This window comes from Rhinolophus ferrumequinum, chromosome 5, assembly GCF_004115265.2.
Source record: "Rhinolophus ferrumequinum isolate MPI-CBG mRhiFer1 chromosome 5, mRhiFer1_v1.p, whole genome shotgun sequence".
Taxonomy (NCBI): Eukaryota; Metazoa; Chordata; class Mammalia; order Chiroptera; family Rhinolophidae; genus Rhinolophus; species Rhinolophus ferrumequinum.
This window is the reverse complement of record NC_046288.1, coordinates 34186948-34203184: the sequence shown is the minus strand read 5'-3', so window position 1 is coordinate 34203184 and position 16237 is coordinate 34186948. Positions and strand designations below refer to the sequence as shown.

The 16237-nt window shown below is 42.7% G+C and overlaps 1 protein-coding gene across 1 annotated transcript in view; it reads right to left on the bottom strand.

Moving 5' to 3' along the window:
• The window catches only part of FRAS1 (Fraser extracellular matrix complex subunit 1), a 421740-nt gene that overhangs the window by 58509 nt on the left and 346994 nt on the right, over window positions 1–16237 (bottom strand). Inside the window, exons 45-49 of the mRNA XM_033106538.1 lie at window positions 11908–12096; window positions 10373–10492; window positions 9929–10108; window positions 1506–1630; window positions 1088–1228 (exon numbers count right to left, since the gene is read on the bottom strand). Coding sequence (XP_032962429.1) covers window positions 1088–1228; window positions 1506–1630; window positions 9929–10108; window positions 10373–10492; window positions 11908–12096 — 755 coding nt within the window. The remainder of the gene's footprint in view (window positions 1–1087; window positions 1229–1505; window positions 1631–9928; window positions 10109–10372; window positions 10493–11907; window positions 12097–16237) is intronic.

Here is a 16237-nt window from a genome sequence, read left to right as displayed (position 1 = left end):
TGACCTGGGCCTAAGTGGCCTCTGTGACGTGGTCCCAGGACTCCTTGTGGGGCCCACTCTTCCTCTCCTGCTTGCTCACTGCGTTCCAGACTCTGGGCCTCTTATAACTCAAAGGTCCCAAACACACGTGAGCACAGGGCCGTGGCACTTCTGGCACTTCTGCCCGGACAGCGATGCTCCCAGACGGCTGTGTAGCTTACTCTCCTACTTCACGGTATCTCTGCTCCTCTGAGAAGCCTTCCCTGAACGCCATCTCAAACAGCACACCTATAAATCTCTATCTCCTTTATCTGGCTTTACTTTTATGCATAGCACTTACCATATCTGACAGGATATTATATGTTCTTTCTTTCTTTATTGTCTGCTCCCCTAAGCAGAGGTTGAAATCTCCCTAAGGCCGGAACATTATGCATTTTGTTCACAGCTCTGTTTTTAGCATCTAGAGCACAGGCTGGCACTAGTAGGTCATCAATATTTGCTGAAGGAATGAATCAATGAATGAATGAATGTTGCTGCACAGAGTCATGTGTACATAGAACTAATTAATAAATGCTGCGGTACTTTTTCATGGGAGCTAAATTATGCCTGAAAGCATCACGAGAATGAGTTCTGTGTGTCCATGCCCTGTTTTGCTTTATAACGCCTAGTTCTTCGGGGATGCTCAATCGTAATAATTCGTTGTCATCCAGAGAAGTCTGAATGAAGGAGGTAAAAAGAAGGGAAACATGTATAGGTGCTGAAAATCCTTGTTCACTCTAATAAGGAATTATAAAAACATTGGGTAAAATGTCATCCACCTCATTTTCTACAAATTGTGGAAAAATTCAGCATGTTAAAAGGAATGTTACATGTAATTGGGGAAAAGGTGAATGTATTTAGGGTTTCAGGAAGGGTTTAAAAAACAGTTTGATCACAAATGTATTTGCTTCTCTTTTCCAGAAGGCTGTGGTCTCTTCGGGTTTTTAATCCTTCAAGGATATTTGTACTACCCCCACCACTCTGCCCTCTCTTTGGGATACACAGTCACAAAGCAACTTCTGCCAGCAGACTGATCAGCCTCTCATTCAGCCAGAAAAGCCACTCTTACCTCTGTGTCCTCATCCACCGCCTTGAGCTCAAACTCTGTGATGGTCTTCCTCACGCCCTCCTGTACCCGCATCCCCAAGCTCTGTACCATGGGCAGCGAATCATCCACAGGGCGAAGAGTGATATGGAAAGTCTGAGTCACCTACAATGACAGAAAAGTGCAGGTGGGACACCTGTCCCCAGCACCCACCGGAGTAGAAGGTGGGCGCCCTCTACTTTCCCAGTCACACCATTCCTGGCAGGGACCCAAAAGTGAGTTCTCTTGGGCAAGAGCCTGAGGGGCTGTCAGAAGTTGCCTCTATCCTTGGCTGAGAGCAGAGGAACAGGAAGCCCTCATAGGTCCAGTAACTCTGTCCATTTCAAAGAAGACTGCTCTGAATCAACACCCATCCAAGGAGGGAATCAAGTTTCTCACCTACCTCATTGACTCCATCCGACAGCGTAAAAATGAAGGCATCTGAATGTTCCTCGGACTCACTGGAGTGGATATACTGAATGTTCCGTGAAGTCAGGTCAGCTTGAGTAAAGGAAGTAATCTGGATACCTAGCAGAGGGGAAGGAAAGAAACAGACAGGATGTCAAAATGCTAGCCGTACTTCTAAGGCTAGGGAAATGTCATACTCTCACCAGAGAGAGTCCTTTGTATTTTTCTTCTAGCATTTATGTGCTTCTCCCTAAGACTTTGTGTTAGAGTTGTTTGTGTATTTTTTTTTTCTATAATGGCATATGTTCCGTGGGAGCCCATGTTAACTTAATTATCTAGGCTTCCACTATGTGCGAAGCCAACAGCAGGTGATCAATAAATGTTACTGTCTTTTCTACTGGGGTTTATGTACGCAGGTCAAATCTGTAAAAGGTAGAACCATTGATTTATTCTCTAAACTCCTCTCTCTCAAGTTTTATATTCCCCCATAGCCTCATAGTCCTTTCTGAAAACCTGCCCCAATTGTTAATATTGTATAATTTTTAATACTGTATAATTTTTAATATGATATAGCTTTTGAACACTGGACTCATAGGGCTTGGCTAAACATAGCCTTGTTTCTGTGATTGGTGAGCCATCCCCAGCCTTCATAATTGCACTGGATATTCTTCAAGGTCTCTTTCAACTCTCTCTCTTAAAAGATCCCTTTCAAAAGCTATGATTCTAGCTTCTCATATACTACGTTAGCCTGGTTGGCAGTAACAAACCTTACTGCATGACTTTGGGCTTTGGGCACTCATTTTATATCAACTCTAAAATGACCTAGAATCCCGTATTTTTTAACAACATGATAGAAAACATGTTACATTTTTTTCCCAGTTGTTTTAAAAGTAAAAAAAGAAAAAAAAAGTGATTTTGAATAACGTGAAAGCATCCGACAAGTGCATAACATCATGTTTTCAGATGTCCAACAACATTTAGCACAGAATTCTTGCCTCCATTTTAGGACTCTGGGATTATTCTCTGGTACCAGCCAAGACTGAAATAGAATCATATCTTTTAGTCCCTCAGCACCAATTTCCTCTTTCTGATATGGGTTTTGGGATATTAATCCATTTAATCTAATCCCTTAGTTTAGTCCTGAAATTCATTTGCTGCTGCCTGGGATTTATCATTTGTCATTGTTAATCTTGGCAAAACAAATTCAGCTTCTCTGTAAAAAAACAAACAAAAAAACCCAAACAGATTTTACTTTGACTGTGATACCAGTATCACTGCTTTATCTAAAAAAAAAAAAAAAAATTGACCCACATGGTTTACATTTATATCTCTCTTTATCATCTAAAATTTGTCACCCAAATACAATAGCTTACTGATATTGGGGCATTAATTTTTTGATGAGACATTTTATATTTCTGTGCTTGCTACATCAGCTCTTGACAGGCAAAAATGTAGCCCCCATCTTATAGCTTTTTTCTTTGGCTCTGGATGGAAATCCATACCATTCTTTAAAAACTTAATAACTTCAGACTGGCTGCAGTGAGAATTTTAAATCTCTCCCTGCTGTGAATTCATCCTCAGAGCACATGGGGCAATACTTGTCTGAATTCTCACAATCCACTGATTACCTAATTCTCTGTTCTCTTTATGAGAGTCTAAGACTGACTGAGAAAGGGGATAGATTTTTTTCCTTCCTCTTGGGAAGGAAGCGCTGGGATTGATTTTTTAAAAACATTTTTATTGAGAAGAAATTGACATATAATAAATTGCACATATTTAAAGTGTACAATTTCATAAACTTTGGCACATCCATGAAACCATCACCTCAACCAAAATATTTATCACTCCAAAATTTTCCAGCTGACACTTTGTAATCCTTCTATCCTACCCTATCCCAAAACAATAAATGAATTGTTTCTGTCATTATAGATTAGTTGGCATTTTCTCTAATTTTTTAATAAATAGAATCATACAGTATGTATTATTTTATACTTGATTTCTTTCACTTCACACAATTATTTTACAATTCATCCATATTGAAGCATGCATTAATATTTCATTTCTTTTTATTGCTGTGTAGCATTCTTTTGTGTGTATAAATCATAGTTTGTTTATCAATTCAATTGTTGATAGACATTCAGGTTTTTGTAGTTGGAGGCTATTACAAATAAAGCTGCTATGTGCACAAGTCTTTGTATGAACTTAAGTTTTCATTCTTCTTGGATAAATCTCTAAGAGTGGAATGGCTGGAATATATGTTAGGTGTATGCTTAACTTTTTAAAAAAGTGACAAACTATTTTCCAAAGTGGTAGCACCACTTTGTGTTTCCGCCATCAGTGCATGACAGCTCTCGTCTTAGTGGGCCTTTCCCAATTAATTCTAGAAAACACTGAACACCTACCACGTGCAGAATACTGTTTCAGGCTTGCTTTTATATATATTAGATTTTACCTTTTAACAACTCTGGGAAGTCAAGGTTGGCATATTACTTCCCTTTTTTATAGATTATGATGCTGTAATACAATTAGAAACGCAATGTGATCTGTCCAAGGTCATGCAGCTAATACAAGGAACGAGCTGGGACTGGAACTCTGAAGTTAAGGCCTGCTAGGAGCACCTTTTGTAAAACTCATCTAGCCCTTTTAGTCTAGATGAGAAGCCTCTTGGATATCACCCTTATCTTTATTTTTTTCCAACATAAGAGCAATACATGCCTATTGAGAAAATGTGAAGTGTACAGCAAAGTAGTAAAGAATCACAAAAACCACTCATAGATCTACCACTGAAATATCACATTGTAATATATGTGAATTGAATTGTTTCTTATACAATACTTTATGGGTTATAACCTCTTTCTTCTGTGAAATACTGATCTTGATGAAGTATTTATCATTTATGTGATAACCATAATTAAGTGCCAGAAGGTAACCAGCTGTATCTAGAATGTAAGCTCCAAGAGGACAAGTATTTTTGTGGTTTCTTCACTAACGTGCACCTAGAATAGTGCCTGGCACACAGGAAGTACTCAAAACCTATTTGGTGAATGAATTTACTTCATTCACTATAATCGATACCTAAGAAGCCCTACTGAGGATAGATTTTCAATCTCTATACACTTTTGTCCCTTAAGTTTTAGCCTTTGGGCATTGGAATTTGGGCATTGGAAGACTTCTGCTACTCACTTGCCAGCAAGATGGTGTTTCTTAACATATTGCCCCTATAGCTGATCCACCAGGTAGTTATAGTTTGAAATATCTTTAAGGCTTTTAATCCCATCCAAGGTGTTTGCAGTCAGCAACCTGCTGACTAAACTGTGTATCTGGTAGTGTTCTAGAGACCCACATTAACCCTGTCAGGTTTTCCAATTCCCCTGGAAGGCCAACACATTAGAGAAAGTTCAGTCCAGGTCAGGGAAATGGTGTGGGAATAAAGCATCTTTGAAGAAACTGCCTTCCTAAGAGGAAGAGAGGAGATTGCCTTGGCCCTCCTCCTTCCAGCATGGCTATGGATGACTCTGTGTCCCCCTCCAGCTCTGCTGGGAGGCGCTCAGCTTTTCTGCTTCAGATTTTCTTCAAATTCTCCTGTTATGGGCCAAATTGTATCTCCTGCCCCCCACCTCCAAATTCACATGTTGGAGTCTTAACCCTCAGTATCTCACAATGTGACATTATTTGGAAACAGGACCATTGCAGAGGTAGTTAGTTAAGATGAGGTCTTTAGGGTAAGCCCTAATCCAATATGACTATTGTCCTTATAAAAGGGGAAATTTCAACATAGCTATATACATACGGGGAGAACGCCACGTGAACAGGAAGACGGCCATCTACAAGCCACGGAAAGAGATCCTTCCCTCAGAAGGCACCAACCCTGCCGACACCCTGATCTCAGACTTCCAGCCCCCAGACCTGTGAGACAATACATTTCTGTTGTTTAAGCTGCGCAGTCCGTGGTACCTTGTTATAGCAGCCCTAACAGGCTCACGCATGTCTGCTCTCAGGGAGAACTAAACTAAGGCTCAGGTGCATTCTATCTTTGCTGGTGTCACAATACTGAGATACAGAGAAAACCAAAGAATACCTTTGCTCAAGCATCACCTCCGAGAAGTCTTTCCTGACTCACCCCACCCCTCTCTTTGGTGGAACTCAGTGCCCTTTGGCTCCCACTGTCCTCTGTCATGTTGCTGTCATAGCTACTGAAACACATTTGCACACATTTGTTTACATGTCTATCATGTTTCTCCAAAAATAAGACCTAACCAGAAAATAAGCCCTAGCATGATTTTTCAGGATGACATCCCCTGAACATAAGCCCTAATGCGTCTTTTGGAGCAAAACTTAATATAAGACCCGGTCTTATTTTCGGGGAAACACGGTACCCCTTCTAAAATATAACTTTTCTCCTGCAGCAGTGACTCAATAAAACTCTGATGGAGGGGAGAACCAGTGCTGTGCTGGAGATTGCTATATTCCAACATTACTCCTCCCCTACTTTAAAAATATAATCCCCGACTATTAGCTAAGCAACTGGATCCCCAGTTAGGGCCTACATTTCCGAACTGCCTCACAGCTCTGTGTGACTATGTTCTTCCCACTAGGATGTGATCCAAAGTGATGTGTGCTCTCCCAGTAATAGCCCTAAAAAGAGAACTGGATGTGGGCTCCCCTGGACTGTCTCCCTTACTGCTAGCTGGGGGCTGACAATAATTACAGTAGTTGTTGGGCCAGAAAGGGGAGCCTCATGATGAGGAGGATGGAGCAACCTCAGCCATCTGGGCCACTAGCCTCTGGATTTTTCTGTGAGCAAAAATAAAAGTCTTGTTTCAGGCACTGTATTTTGGAGTCTCTTTATTCTAGCAGCTTAGCTTCTGTCCTAATAATTTAATTCCTTACTCTGATTTCCCAAGTCTTTCAGATCTCTGATGTGAGGGTGTGGCCCCTCAGCCTTGAAATGAGGAGACTAGACGGGACTAGACGCTCCTGTTACTCTCCTTGGTGGGAGGAGGCTCGTTCGTGTCTGTCTGTCCTCTGCACAGTTTGCACAGGCACAGGGCTCCCTACATCTCCTCAGGGAAAGAAAAAAAGACCTTCACAATTTTCCTGTCTATCTGAAGAGAACAATCTATAATCGGCTGACCAAGAAAGACAGCGTGAGAATAATTCCACGTCATACTGAACCATCAAGAGGACGTCTGTAAGCACTGGTGGCAAGTGATCATTCCAACAGGCATCTGGTCCTGAAATAGCTCAATGCCTGCACTACAGAAGTTGCTTTCCTCTTCTTAGAAAGACCAGGCCCCAGCCCCACCCCAGCTCCTGGCAGAGACACCCTCGCCCATTGAGACAAACGGGATGAGATGCCGCTGCTCTTGGCTAAGCTGTAGCCAGCTGCCTTGAGAGGATGACAGGTCATCAGCAAGGACTTCCTCTACAGGGAGACCTTTGACATTTAAAAAGAATCAAATGCAGGAGAATACTCTCACTTAGGGGAGGCAGGGAAGGAGAGAATGCTGACGAAATGCTACAGAAAGGACGCAGTGTAGGCTTGGTGGTGAGGGAGGGGCTCTGCCCTATTAGCAAGGGGGAAGAGCCCCTGAGAACAATAGGGTGGGGACTGGGTCCTTGCATCTGGTCTACCTAGAGTTACAAGAAATAGCAGATTGATTAACACTGGTGGGAGCGGGAGACAGTGTAGATTAGGAAGTCAAGCCTGGTGGGAAAAGGCAGGTGAAGGAAGCCTCCCAGGTAGAGAAAGCCAGCTCCCTATTTGGGAAGGGCACTTTCCCAAGGGAAGGGAGAAGTGTGACCACCTGTGGGTTGCTCCCTAAGGAGCGCTGGCTTGTTCCTGGTGGACAGAATTTAAGCCCAGTGAAGGCTGAGACTGGAAACACAGAAAAGGCAAATTTGGAGCAGCCTCACACAGGATGCAACACAGCCTGGGGTCAGGAAAGAGTGAGGGCTGAGACTTACCAGCAGGTAGGCACTGGCAGTGCCTTGCATGAAACTCAGAGCCTTTTAAAGCCCTGCACAGTGTGCATGCAGCTGCCCGACACAATCATCTTTGGAGAGATACAATCAGCACCCTGACAGAATTCTGGCAGAAGCAATTAGGTCATGAATTAGTTATCAAATATCTCATGCAGTCAAGGTCTTAGCAGTGCTGATCTGCATACTTCCCCCAGGAATTTGGGGACAAAAGGGCAGGCCACCTGCTTTAATCTGCATTAGGGATTTTGGCCAATCTGTCCATCCTTCTCCATGCCCTCCCACCATATGCACTCAACACTCCCTCCCCCAGCATTACCGTGGACCCCGACATGGTCTGGCTACCTCACCTCCTCCTCCCTATCACTCTCCACCTCTGGAAGCTCATCTCCCACCACTCTCTCCCTCATGCACTCTGCCGCAGGCACACTGGTACTCCTGCGTCTGGAACGTGATCTGCCTGCCTGATCCCTCCGCAGCTGTTCACACACGCCGATCCCTCTGTCTGGAATGCTCTTTCCTCATCCATCAGTTTGGCTGGCTCCCGCACTTCTTCATATCTCTGCTCACATGTCCTCTTATTATTAGGGAGGCCTTCCCTCAGCCCCTTGCTCCCTGTGCACCCTGGTGATGCACTTATTTCTTCTCCTAACACTTATCACCATATGATGTGTTGCTTGTTCACTGTCTGACTCCCTGCATTAGATGGTGAGTACCATCAGGGCGAGTAATTCTCTCATTTTGCTATTTCCCTGGTTGAATGAAGAACCTGTTACCTAAAGTCCAAGGAAAAGCAATGAAGATCTAAATCGCCTGCAAGCTGTCACCGCCTCTATGATGTACGAAATAAATACAATTCTCCCTTTAGATTATTTATTCAGCAAGTGTCTCTTGTTCCTCACATCCATCCCGCTGCCATGTTCTATATGTTCTCACCCTGAAATTCCTTAATTCCTTCTTTCCTTCCTTCCTTCCTTCCTTCCTTCCTTCCTTCCTTCCTTCCTTCCTTCCTTCCTTCCTTCCTCCCTTCCTTTCTTCAACCAATTATTGTTCATTGACTACTTACCAGGTGCCAAGTATTGTTTCTCATGTTATTCTCATCTTACTATTCCCACTGCTGCCCCTGCTCTCCCTGGTGAAGCCTCACTAGCTCCTACCTGGCCAAATGTGAAACTTCCTAACCACTGTCCCTGCCTCCTTTTTCTTTCTTCCGGTTCATCTTGTTGGACATTAGATAAATTACACTTCCTTTCCCTGCTCAAAATTCTGCAAGTGACTCCTTATTACCTATTAAAATACATAGGGATTACTTATCCCAGCATTGAAGACCTTCCATAAAGTCTCAATCTATCCAGGAGCCCTATCTACTATTATTTTCAGAGTATATGCTGTAGCTAAACTGGCTCACTCATGGTTTTTTGAATGTGCCCACACACTGTTCCCATCTCTGGAAATAATACAATTTCTGTCTGCCCAAAGTCTACCTTTGAAGGGTACTCTTAAATGCCACTGTTATGAGCTTTTCACCCGATGTACTTTTGAACTCCTATGACGCTGGGTTTATATAGTTCTTAAAACACCTGCATAAAGGGGGTCAGATATATGGTGACGGAGGGGGACTAGACTTGGGGTCATGAGCACACAATGCAGTATACAGATGATGCATTATAGAATTGGACACTTGAAATATGTAATGCTGTTAACTAATGTCACCCCCATAAATTTAATTAAAAAACACCTGCCATATTCTTCCCTTAGTTATGGTTATCTGCAGAGGTTCCTTATCTCACCCAGGAGAAAACTGTGGAAGGTAAGAGTTGCATTTCTTTTTTTTCTTTTTTAACTTTTATTGATTATAAATGTGTTTTTCCAGGACCCATCAGCTCCAAGTCAAGTAGTTGTTTCAATCTAGTTGTGGAGGGTGCATCTCACAGCGGCCCATGTGGGGATCGAACTGACAACCTTGTTGTTAAGAGAACTCCGCTCTAACCAACTGAGCTAACTGGCCGCCCCAAGAGTTGCATTTTATTTTTCTCTTTTTTTCTTTCCCCAGCAGCAGCAACTAGAACGTTGCTCAATAAATATGTTCCCTTGCTCTTTGCTGAATTAGATTTTTAAGCACAGTGCATCATACCATGCCAGGTGCTCAAAGAATCTAAAAGAAGAACAGGGTGCATTGTTCGCCCTAAAGGAATTGACAATCTAGTTATGGAGACAAAATTGCTTATATAAAATTGCAATTTTTCAAATCCGCTTTCAGCAGGTAATTACTGAGCATGTACGTGTGCCACGTGTAATGCACGGCCATACGGAATGGTCAAAATTAGTGATGCAGAAAACAAGTACTAATAAAGGCAGATTCCCGGCGTATGTGTCCACATGCTGTGGCTGCCCCGAATGCTTACTTTTGGTTTGATGAAGCAGCACTAGGCTTACCCGGTGATGCTGCATGCTCCAGGTGGCCCAGCTGGGGCTGTCTGGTGATTCTGTAGGTCAATTCTGCAGGTTCACTCTCGTGGGCAGTGGCAGAGAGCTGCAGAGTAGTGATTTTCTTCATAGAGTTTTCATCCAAGACCAGCCCTTTATTGGTGGTGATGACTGGTGGAGATTTGTCTTCTGAAAAATATCAGAAATAGTGATTTGAAATGGGACCATTTCGTCCTCCTTGGGCCTGTCCCCAGGGATAAGCTTAGAGTAGTCCTTAGGCCTGAACCTCAGAGAGTGCCTCAAAGAGCCGGAGCTTCACATAGCGGAGGGCATGTGATCCCCGATTTCCATACCAGCTGGGTAATGGGAAGGCTCAGCCTCACAGTGATCACAGTGTAGACTATATAACCGCAGAACTGCTGACGTGTTTTTAGAAACTCGATGCCACCTTACCCGAAACACTGATGGAAAATGACTGGCCAACCAATTTGTTGCCTTCTCCATCAACCACATCAAATCTAAAAGCAAAGCTCCCGCCAGATTCTCCTTTTCTGTGGCTGTATTCTACTTGGCCTGTGAAAAGAACAAAAATAGGTCGAGATTTGCTATTAATGCTTTCTGCCCTTATTTCTGAAGTGTGAGGTGGGAATTCGATCTGGTATTCACACCAGTGAGTCAATTAACACCTTCCTCTCTTTGACAATGCTTTTGAAATTTTAATCTAAAGTTTTCATTGCCTTCTTCCCTGTCTCACTATGGGCTTCCTCACAAAGACCCCTTATAATAAAATCAGCCCAAGTCCCATCGCTTATGGTTGAGGCTCAGCTTTTGTGAAAGACTCTGAGGAAGTCTCATGAATAACTAGATTAGCAAAATTGCCCACATGGAAAATGTGTGCTGACCGCGGCCACAGTGTTGGTGTGACCCTGGTATATATCCATGTCACAGGACAAGAAAACGCAGCCCACACTCTCCCAGAATGTGTCACTCCCAACTTCCATTCCAGCCTTAAATCATTTTTGGAACAGCATGAGATATAACAAACCAACGAACAAACAAAATAAATAAACTCTACATAGAAGTCAAAAGCACCCAAAGGGGGAAGCGCAATGTGTTACATTTTTGTGAATCCACAGCACTTCTAAGTACCCTCGCAACGTAAATGGAACCAGAGATCTGGGAAGAGGTGCCTGCTCTCATGTTTTTCAAAGACACACTGAGACAAGGAATCGTTAATGAATTACACTCCCTTTGCCTATTCCACCTCCTTCATAACAGTACAGACAGGTCCAGTGAGAATTTGGCTGCTACCCATTTTAAGTGTTAGTGCATGGACTAACTTATTTCTGCCCCTTGGAGGCATACTCCCACCTCTGAATGGAATTGCACATCATCACATGGTGTGGGATTACTTTTTCCCCCAACATGTAACTTTTTCCCCTCTTTTTCACCCCTGAAAGCACTGTACAGTAACTATGTAGCATTTAACATTTATGCTTTTACATTCCATCAGCATTTCCTGGAGGAGGGATGAGCTATGCAATCTCCCCTAGGCAGCTCCGATTTATGCCCTTCCATTTTGCTTAGTTCATTAACTTGTGCTCTTGGGGGAGCTGAAAGAGATATAAATTGTTCACCTCAGGCAGGCATAATTTTCACCTTAATCCATCCAATTCACTTCTTTTTCCTTTCTCACATACACTTTTTAGTATCACAGCAAGTCAATGATTTTCCCCCCTCCATAGTAGCCCCAAATGTCATCAATGCTACGTCAAAGGATGAACACATTTTAGCTGAGAAGAATAGTGAAAAAACAAAACAAAAATAACTGAGGAGACAAGAAGGAATAAACGAAGCCACAATTCAGCTCTTACTCAAAACAAAGTGTGCACAGTTTACTGCCATAGGCTACCAGGCATTTAACTCCCATTGTACCACTGTGGGTGGAGTCCATGGAAGTCTGGGGAGGCAGAAGAGAACTGGCTGACCTTGGCGAATGTCAGCCTGGGTGAAACTTCGAATGGGGCCTTTAACGGAGATTTGCTCCAGGTCGCCATGCTTTACCATCTGCAGGCGCCCTGCACCAGGATCTTCCTTCATGATGAACATCACCTGACGGTCATCTGAGTCAGTACCTGCCACTTTCAGGTACTGTTCTGTGATGCGTGCTACAGACCCTAGAAGAGAATGGGAGAGAGTAGGTGATTCCCCATCACTGCCTTTGAAAAGGATGTCAAATGATTTTAGGAGACTGGATAGTAAATTATCATGTATTCTCTGGGTCTAAGTAAGTGCTTGCCCTTCTGTTTTCAGCTGAATAAATGTTAATTTCCCCAAATGAAATAGTCCTCACTTTTCAATTTGCTAATCAACCCTTAACTTTAGATCTGAGCACCTTTTCTCTTCTGATTCATTTTTACTCTTTTTCCTATGTTCACTCTACTCCTGCAATCTATCAGTCAGTACCTAGATCTCCGTATTAATTCCTGATTCTGTGATGTAAATCACTTCTAGAACTATGATGAAACCTCTTGGATCTAATTTATTTACTTTCTTGAGAAACACCATATCATAAAAAACATCTGGTTGCCATTTCAGACAGAAATATCAAAATTATTGTTCCTGAAGAAAGAACATAAAGAGAAGGTTACGAAGCAAGGAGACCCAAACACTGGACACTCTGAAGCTGCACAGGTATTGGGAATGCAGGCCAGGTACTAGTTACTGGCAAACATCTCTTCTCAGGGCCTTGCCCCTTGCTTTTCTGTGTCTAGACATTTTCTCATATTAAAATTAGTAAATTCTGGTAAAGTACATCCTAGTGATTCATGTGTAATACATCCTGGTGTTTGGAGTGGCAGTCTACCATGGATCACGAGTATACCTGCATGTTCTCGCCAGGTAATGCCAAGAATGCAAGGAATGACCACTCATTATCTGGGTAATTCTTAGCGAGCAGCCCTGAGGGATGAGGTGACATCTTCCTTTGGGACACAGATCACACTTGCGTATAGCTTTCTATAACAGGGGGCATTTCCCCAGCTCAGTGCTTCTCTCCTGTAATGCATCCCACTGCACACGAAGGCATATACCTGGGCCCTCTGCACCAACCACATGAGGCTTGGAGAGCAGAGGAAATTGACTCAAACTTGTTGATTGTGATGCTGCCTGCTGTGCTATAAGTAACAAAGTACCTTGTCTCTGACTGAGGAATCTCGTATCTTGCACCATGAAACAGTAATAGGCTAACTTAGCTGGTAAATAGGGTAAAGTTAAATCCAAGACCTAATACTTGGGACCTTTGGGAACCTCCAAATTTTCAAATACCATTATACCATATATTTTTTACTACAAAATACATGCGATACAAGGAATAGACAAACAAACAGAACTCCAGTAGCATGTAGATGTTCTGTGGGAAAAAGCCCACTCGTAATTAACTCCTTACTGCACCCTTACTGCAAGATTGACATTTGTCGAGATGTCATCAAAATGGCGGCATGAGGCGAGCTTCTGGAAATCTCCCCTGGAATTTAGAACAAGTTAAACAGCTATAACTCCACAAAGGACTCCCTGCAAAGCAGACAGGCAAGACAAACAGACCCACTACTAAATTCAACTGAAGGTGGGCGAATCACGTGAGCAGAGAGGAGGGAAGGGAGAAGTGTGGAGACGGAGCCACGCGGGCGCCGTCGCAGACCTGGCTCAGTGCTCCAAGCTCGCTGCATCCTGGAACTACTGCTGCTGCGGGAGAGGGAAGAACTTGGACTGCTAGGGCTCCGTTTATGGCCCACAGGACTGAGGGGACAGCATATAACATGGCTGAACCCAACACTCACGGCAGAGACCTCGGAGCAAAGACTGAGGGAAGAAGGCTGAAAACGGTGGTTTAAGCCCTCACTGCTGAGCAAAGAATGGAAGCCATAGGCACTGAGACTAGCCGACCCCTCTCTACCCTCCCAGAGCTTGCCTCGCCCCATCTGCCCAGTGCTACAAGCAGAACAGTAGTGGTGTCAGATCAAAAGAACAAAATATTTGCTGTTCTGAGAACTGTGGACCGCAGAAACAGATTCAAAGCCCAACTAGTTCCAGCAAAGGGGAGGGAGCTGTGAAGGCAGGACTGCCTGTGGAGGTGGTCGACGCCATTGCTCTGAGCCACCTCTCACAAGTCACCCTGCCCCTGTCCCCACCTATCTGGGTGGATCACTGCAGAAGTAAACAGAATTGCTGAAACACACGGGCTCTGAATCTGGTGCAGGAACAGCTTTGGAACTTCAAAAGCTCTCCGCATCCCAAAAGGGATGCGGCACCCTATGACCCAGGCAAACTGTTAAAAGAGGAGAAGCCTGCCTTCCAGGGAATCCCCCAATTGTGTGAGAAGCTGGAATAGTGCAGAGAAAACATAACACTACAGTGTGAGAGAAAAAACAAGGGCTGCAGTCGGAGAGAAAATAAAACATTCTACAGCACGTACTGGAAAACAAAAGAAAGACCTCTTCCTATCAACCTGTTGCAGAACCCACTCCTGTAGATGTCTAGAATGAGAAATGATATATCAGTAATTTCCATGAATAACCAAGGCAACAAGACAGCTCAGAAAGAAAGTGAAAAGTCTCCAGAAAAGGAACTTAAAATATGGAAATATGTGACTTAAATGACAGAGAATTCAAGATTGCAGTTCTGAAAAAACTCAACGAGATGCTAGAAAACACAGAAAGGCAGTTTAATGAGCTCAAAAACACAATCAAAGAACAACATGAGCATTTTACCAAAGAGATTGAAATTTTAAAAAAGAACCAAATAGAATTTCTGGACATTAAGAATTCAATAGAAGAAATTAAGAATGAAATAGCCAGCTTAGGAAGTAGAGTTGACCAGATGGAGGAAAGAATCAATGACATTGAAGATAGGAAACTGGAAATGACACGGATGAAAGAAGAAAGAGACTTGAGACTTAAAAGAAATGAAAAAACTCTACAAGAACTTTTTGACTCCATCAGACAGAGCAATATAGGAATAATGGACATACCAGAAGGAGAAGAAAGAGAGAAGGGAACAGAGAGTATATTCAAACAAATAGTCGACGAGAACTTTCCAAACTTGTGGAAAGAATTGGATCCTTGAATCCAAGAAGCAAACAGAACACCTAATTACCTCAACATCAACAGGCCTTCTCCAAGGCACATTGTATTGAAGCTGTCAAAAATCAATAACAAAGAAAGAATCCTCAAGGCAGTCAGGGGAAAGAAGACGGTAACCTACAAAGGAAAGCCCATTAGATTATCATCAGATTTCTCAGCAGAAACTCTACAAGGCAGGAGGGAGTGGGACCAAATATTCAAACTATTGAAAGAGAGAAATTATGAGCCAAGAGTAATACACCCAGCAAAGATGTCCTTTAGATATGAAGGAGGAATAAAGACCTTTCCAGACATACAGAAGCTGAGGGAATTTTCTAATACACGACTTATACTACAAGAAATACTAAAGGAGGCCATTTGACCACCATCAACAGGGACAATTTGTGGCAACCAAAACATAAAAAAGGGGAGAGTAAAGGCCTGAACCGGAATATGGGAATGGAGAAAGTAGGCATGCTGAAGAAAATGGAGTACTCTAAATATCAAACTTTCTTTTACATAAACTTAAGGGTAACCATTCAAAAACAAATCCAGAACTGAAATATATACTGTAATAAAAGATGACACAGAGGGAAACATCATAGAATACCACCACACAGAAATAATAGACAACAACAAAAGGCAAAGAAACAATGGAGACAAAAATCTTACCAGAAAATTAAAGATAAAATGATAGGAAATCCTCACATATCAATAATCACTCTAAATGTAAATAGACTGAACTCACCAATAAAAAGGCACAGAGTAGCAGGTTGGATCAAAAAACTAAACCCAACCATATGCTGTTTCCAAGAGACACATCTCAGCTACAAGGAAAAGCATAGACTCAAAGTGAAAGGGTGAAAATTGACACTCCAAGCAAATGGTATCCAGAGAAAATCAGGTGTAGCCATACTGATATCAGATGAAACAGACTTCAGGGTGAAAAAGATAACAAGAGACAAAGGTGGACATTTCATAATGGTAAAGGGGACTATACAACAAGAAGACATAACAGTCATCAACATTTATGACCCCAATCAGGGAGCACTGAAATATACCAAGCAACTACTAACAGAACTAAAGGGAGAAATGGACCAAAACACAATTATACCAGGGGACCTAATACATCATTGACAGCTATGGATAGATCACTCAAACAGAAAATAAATAATGAAACAGCAGCCCTAAATGACAC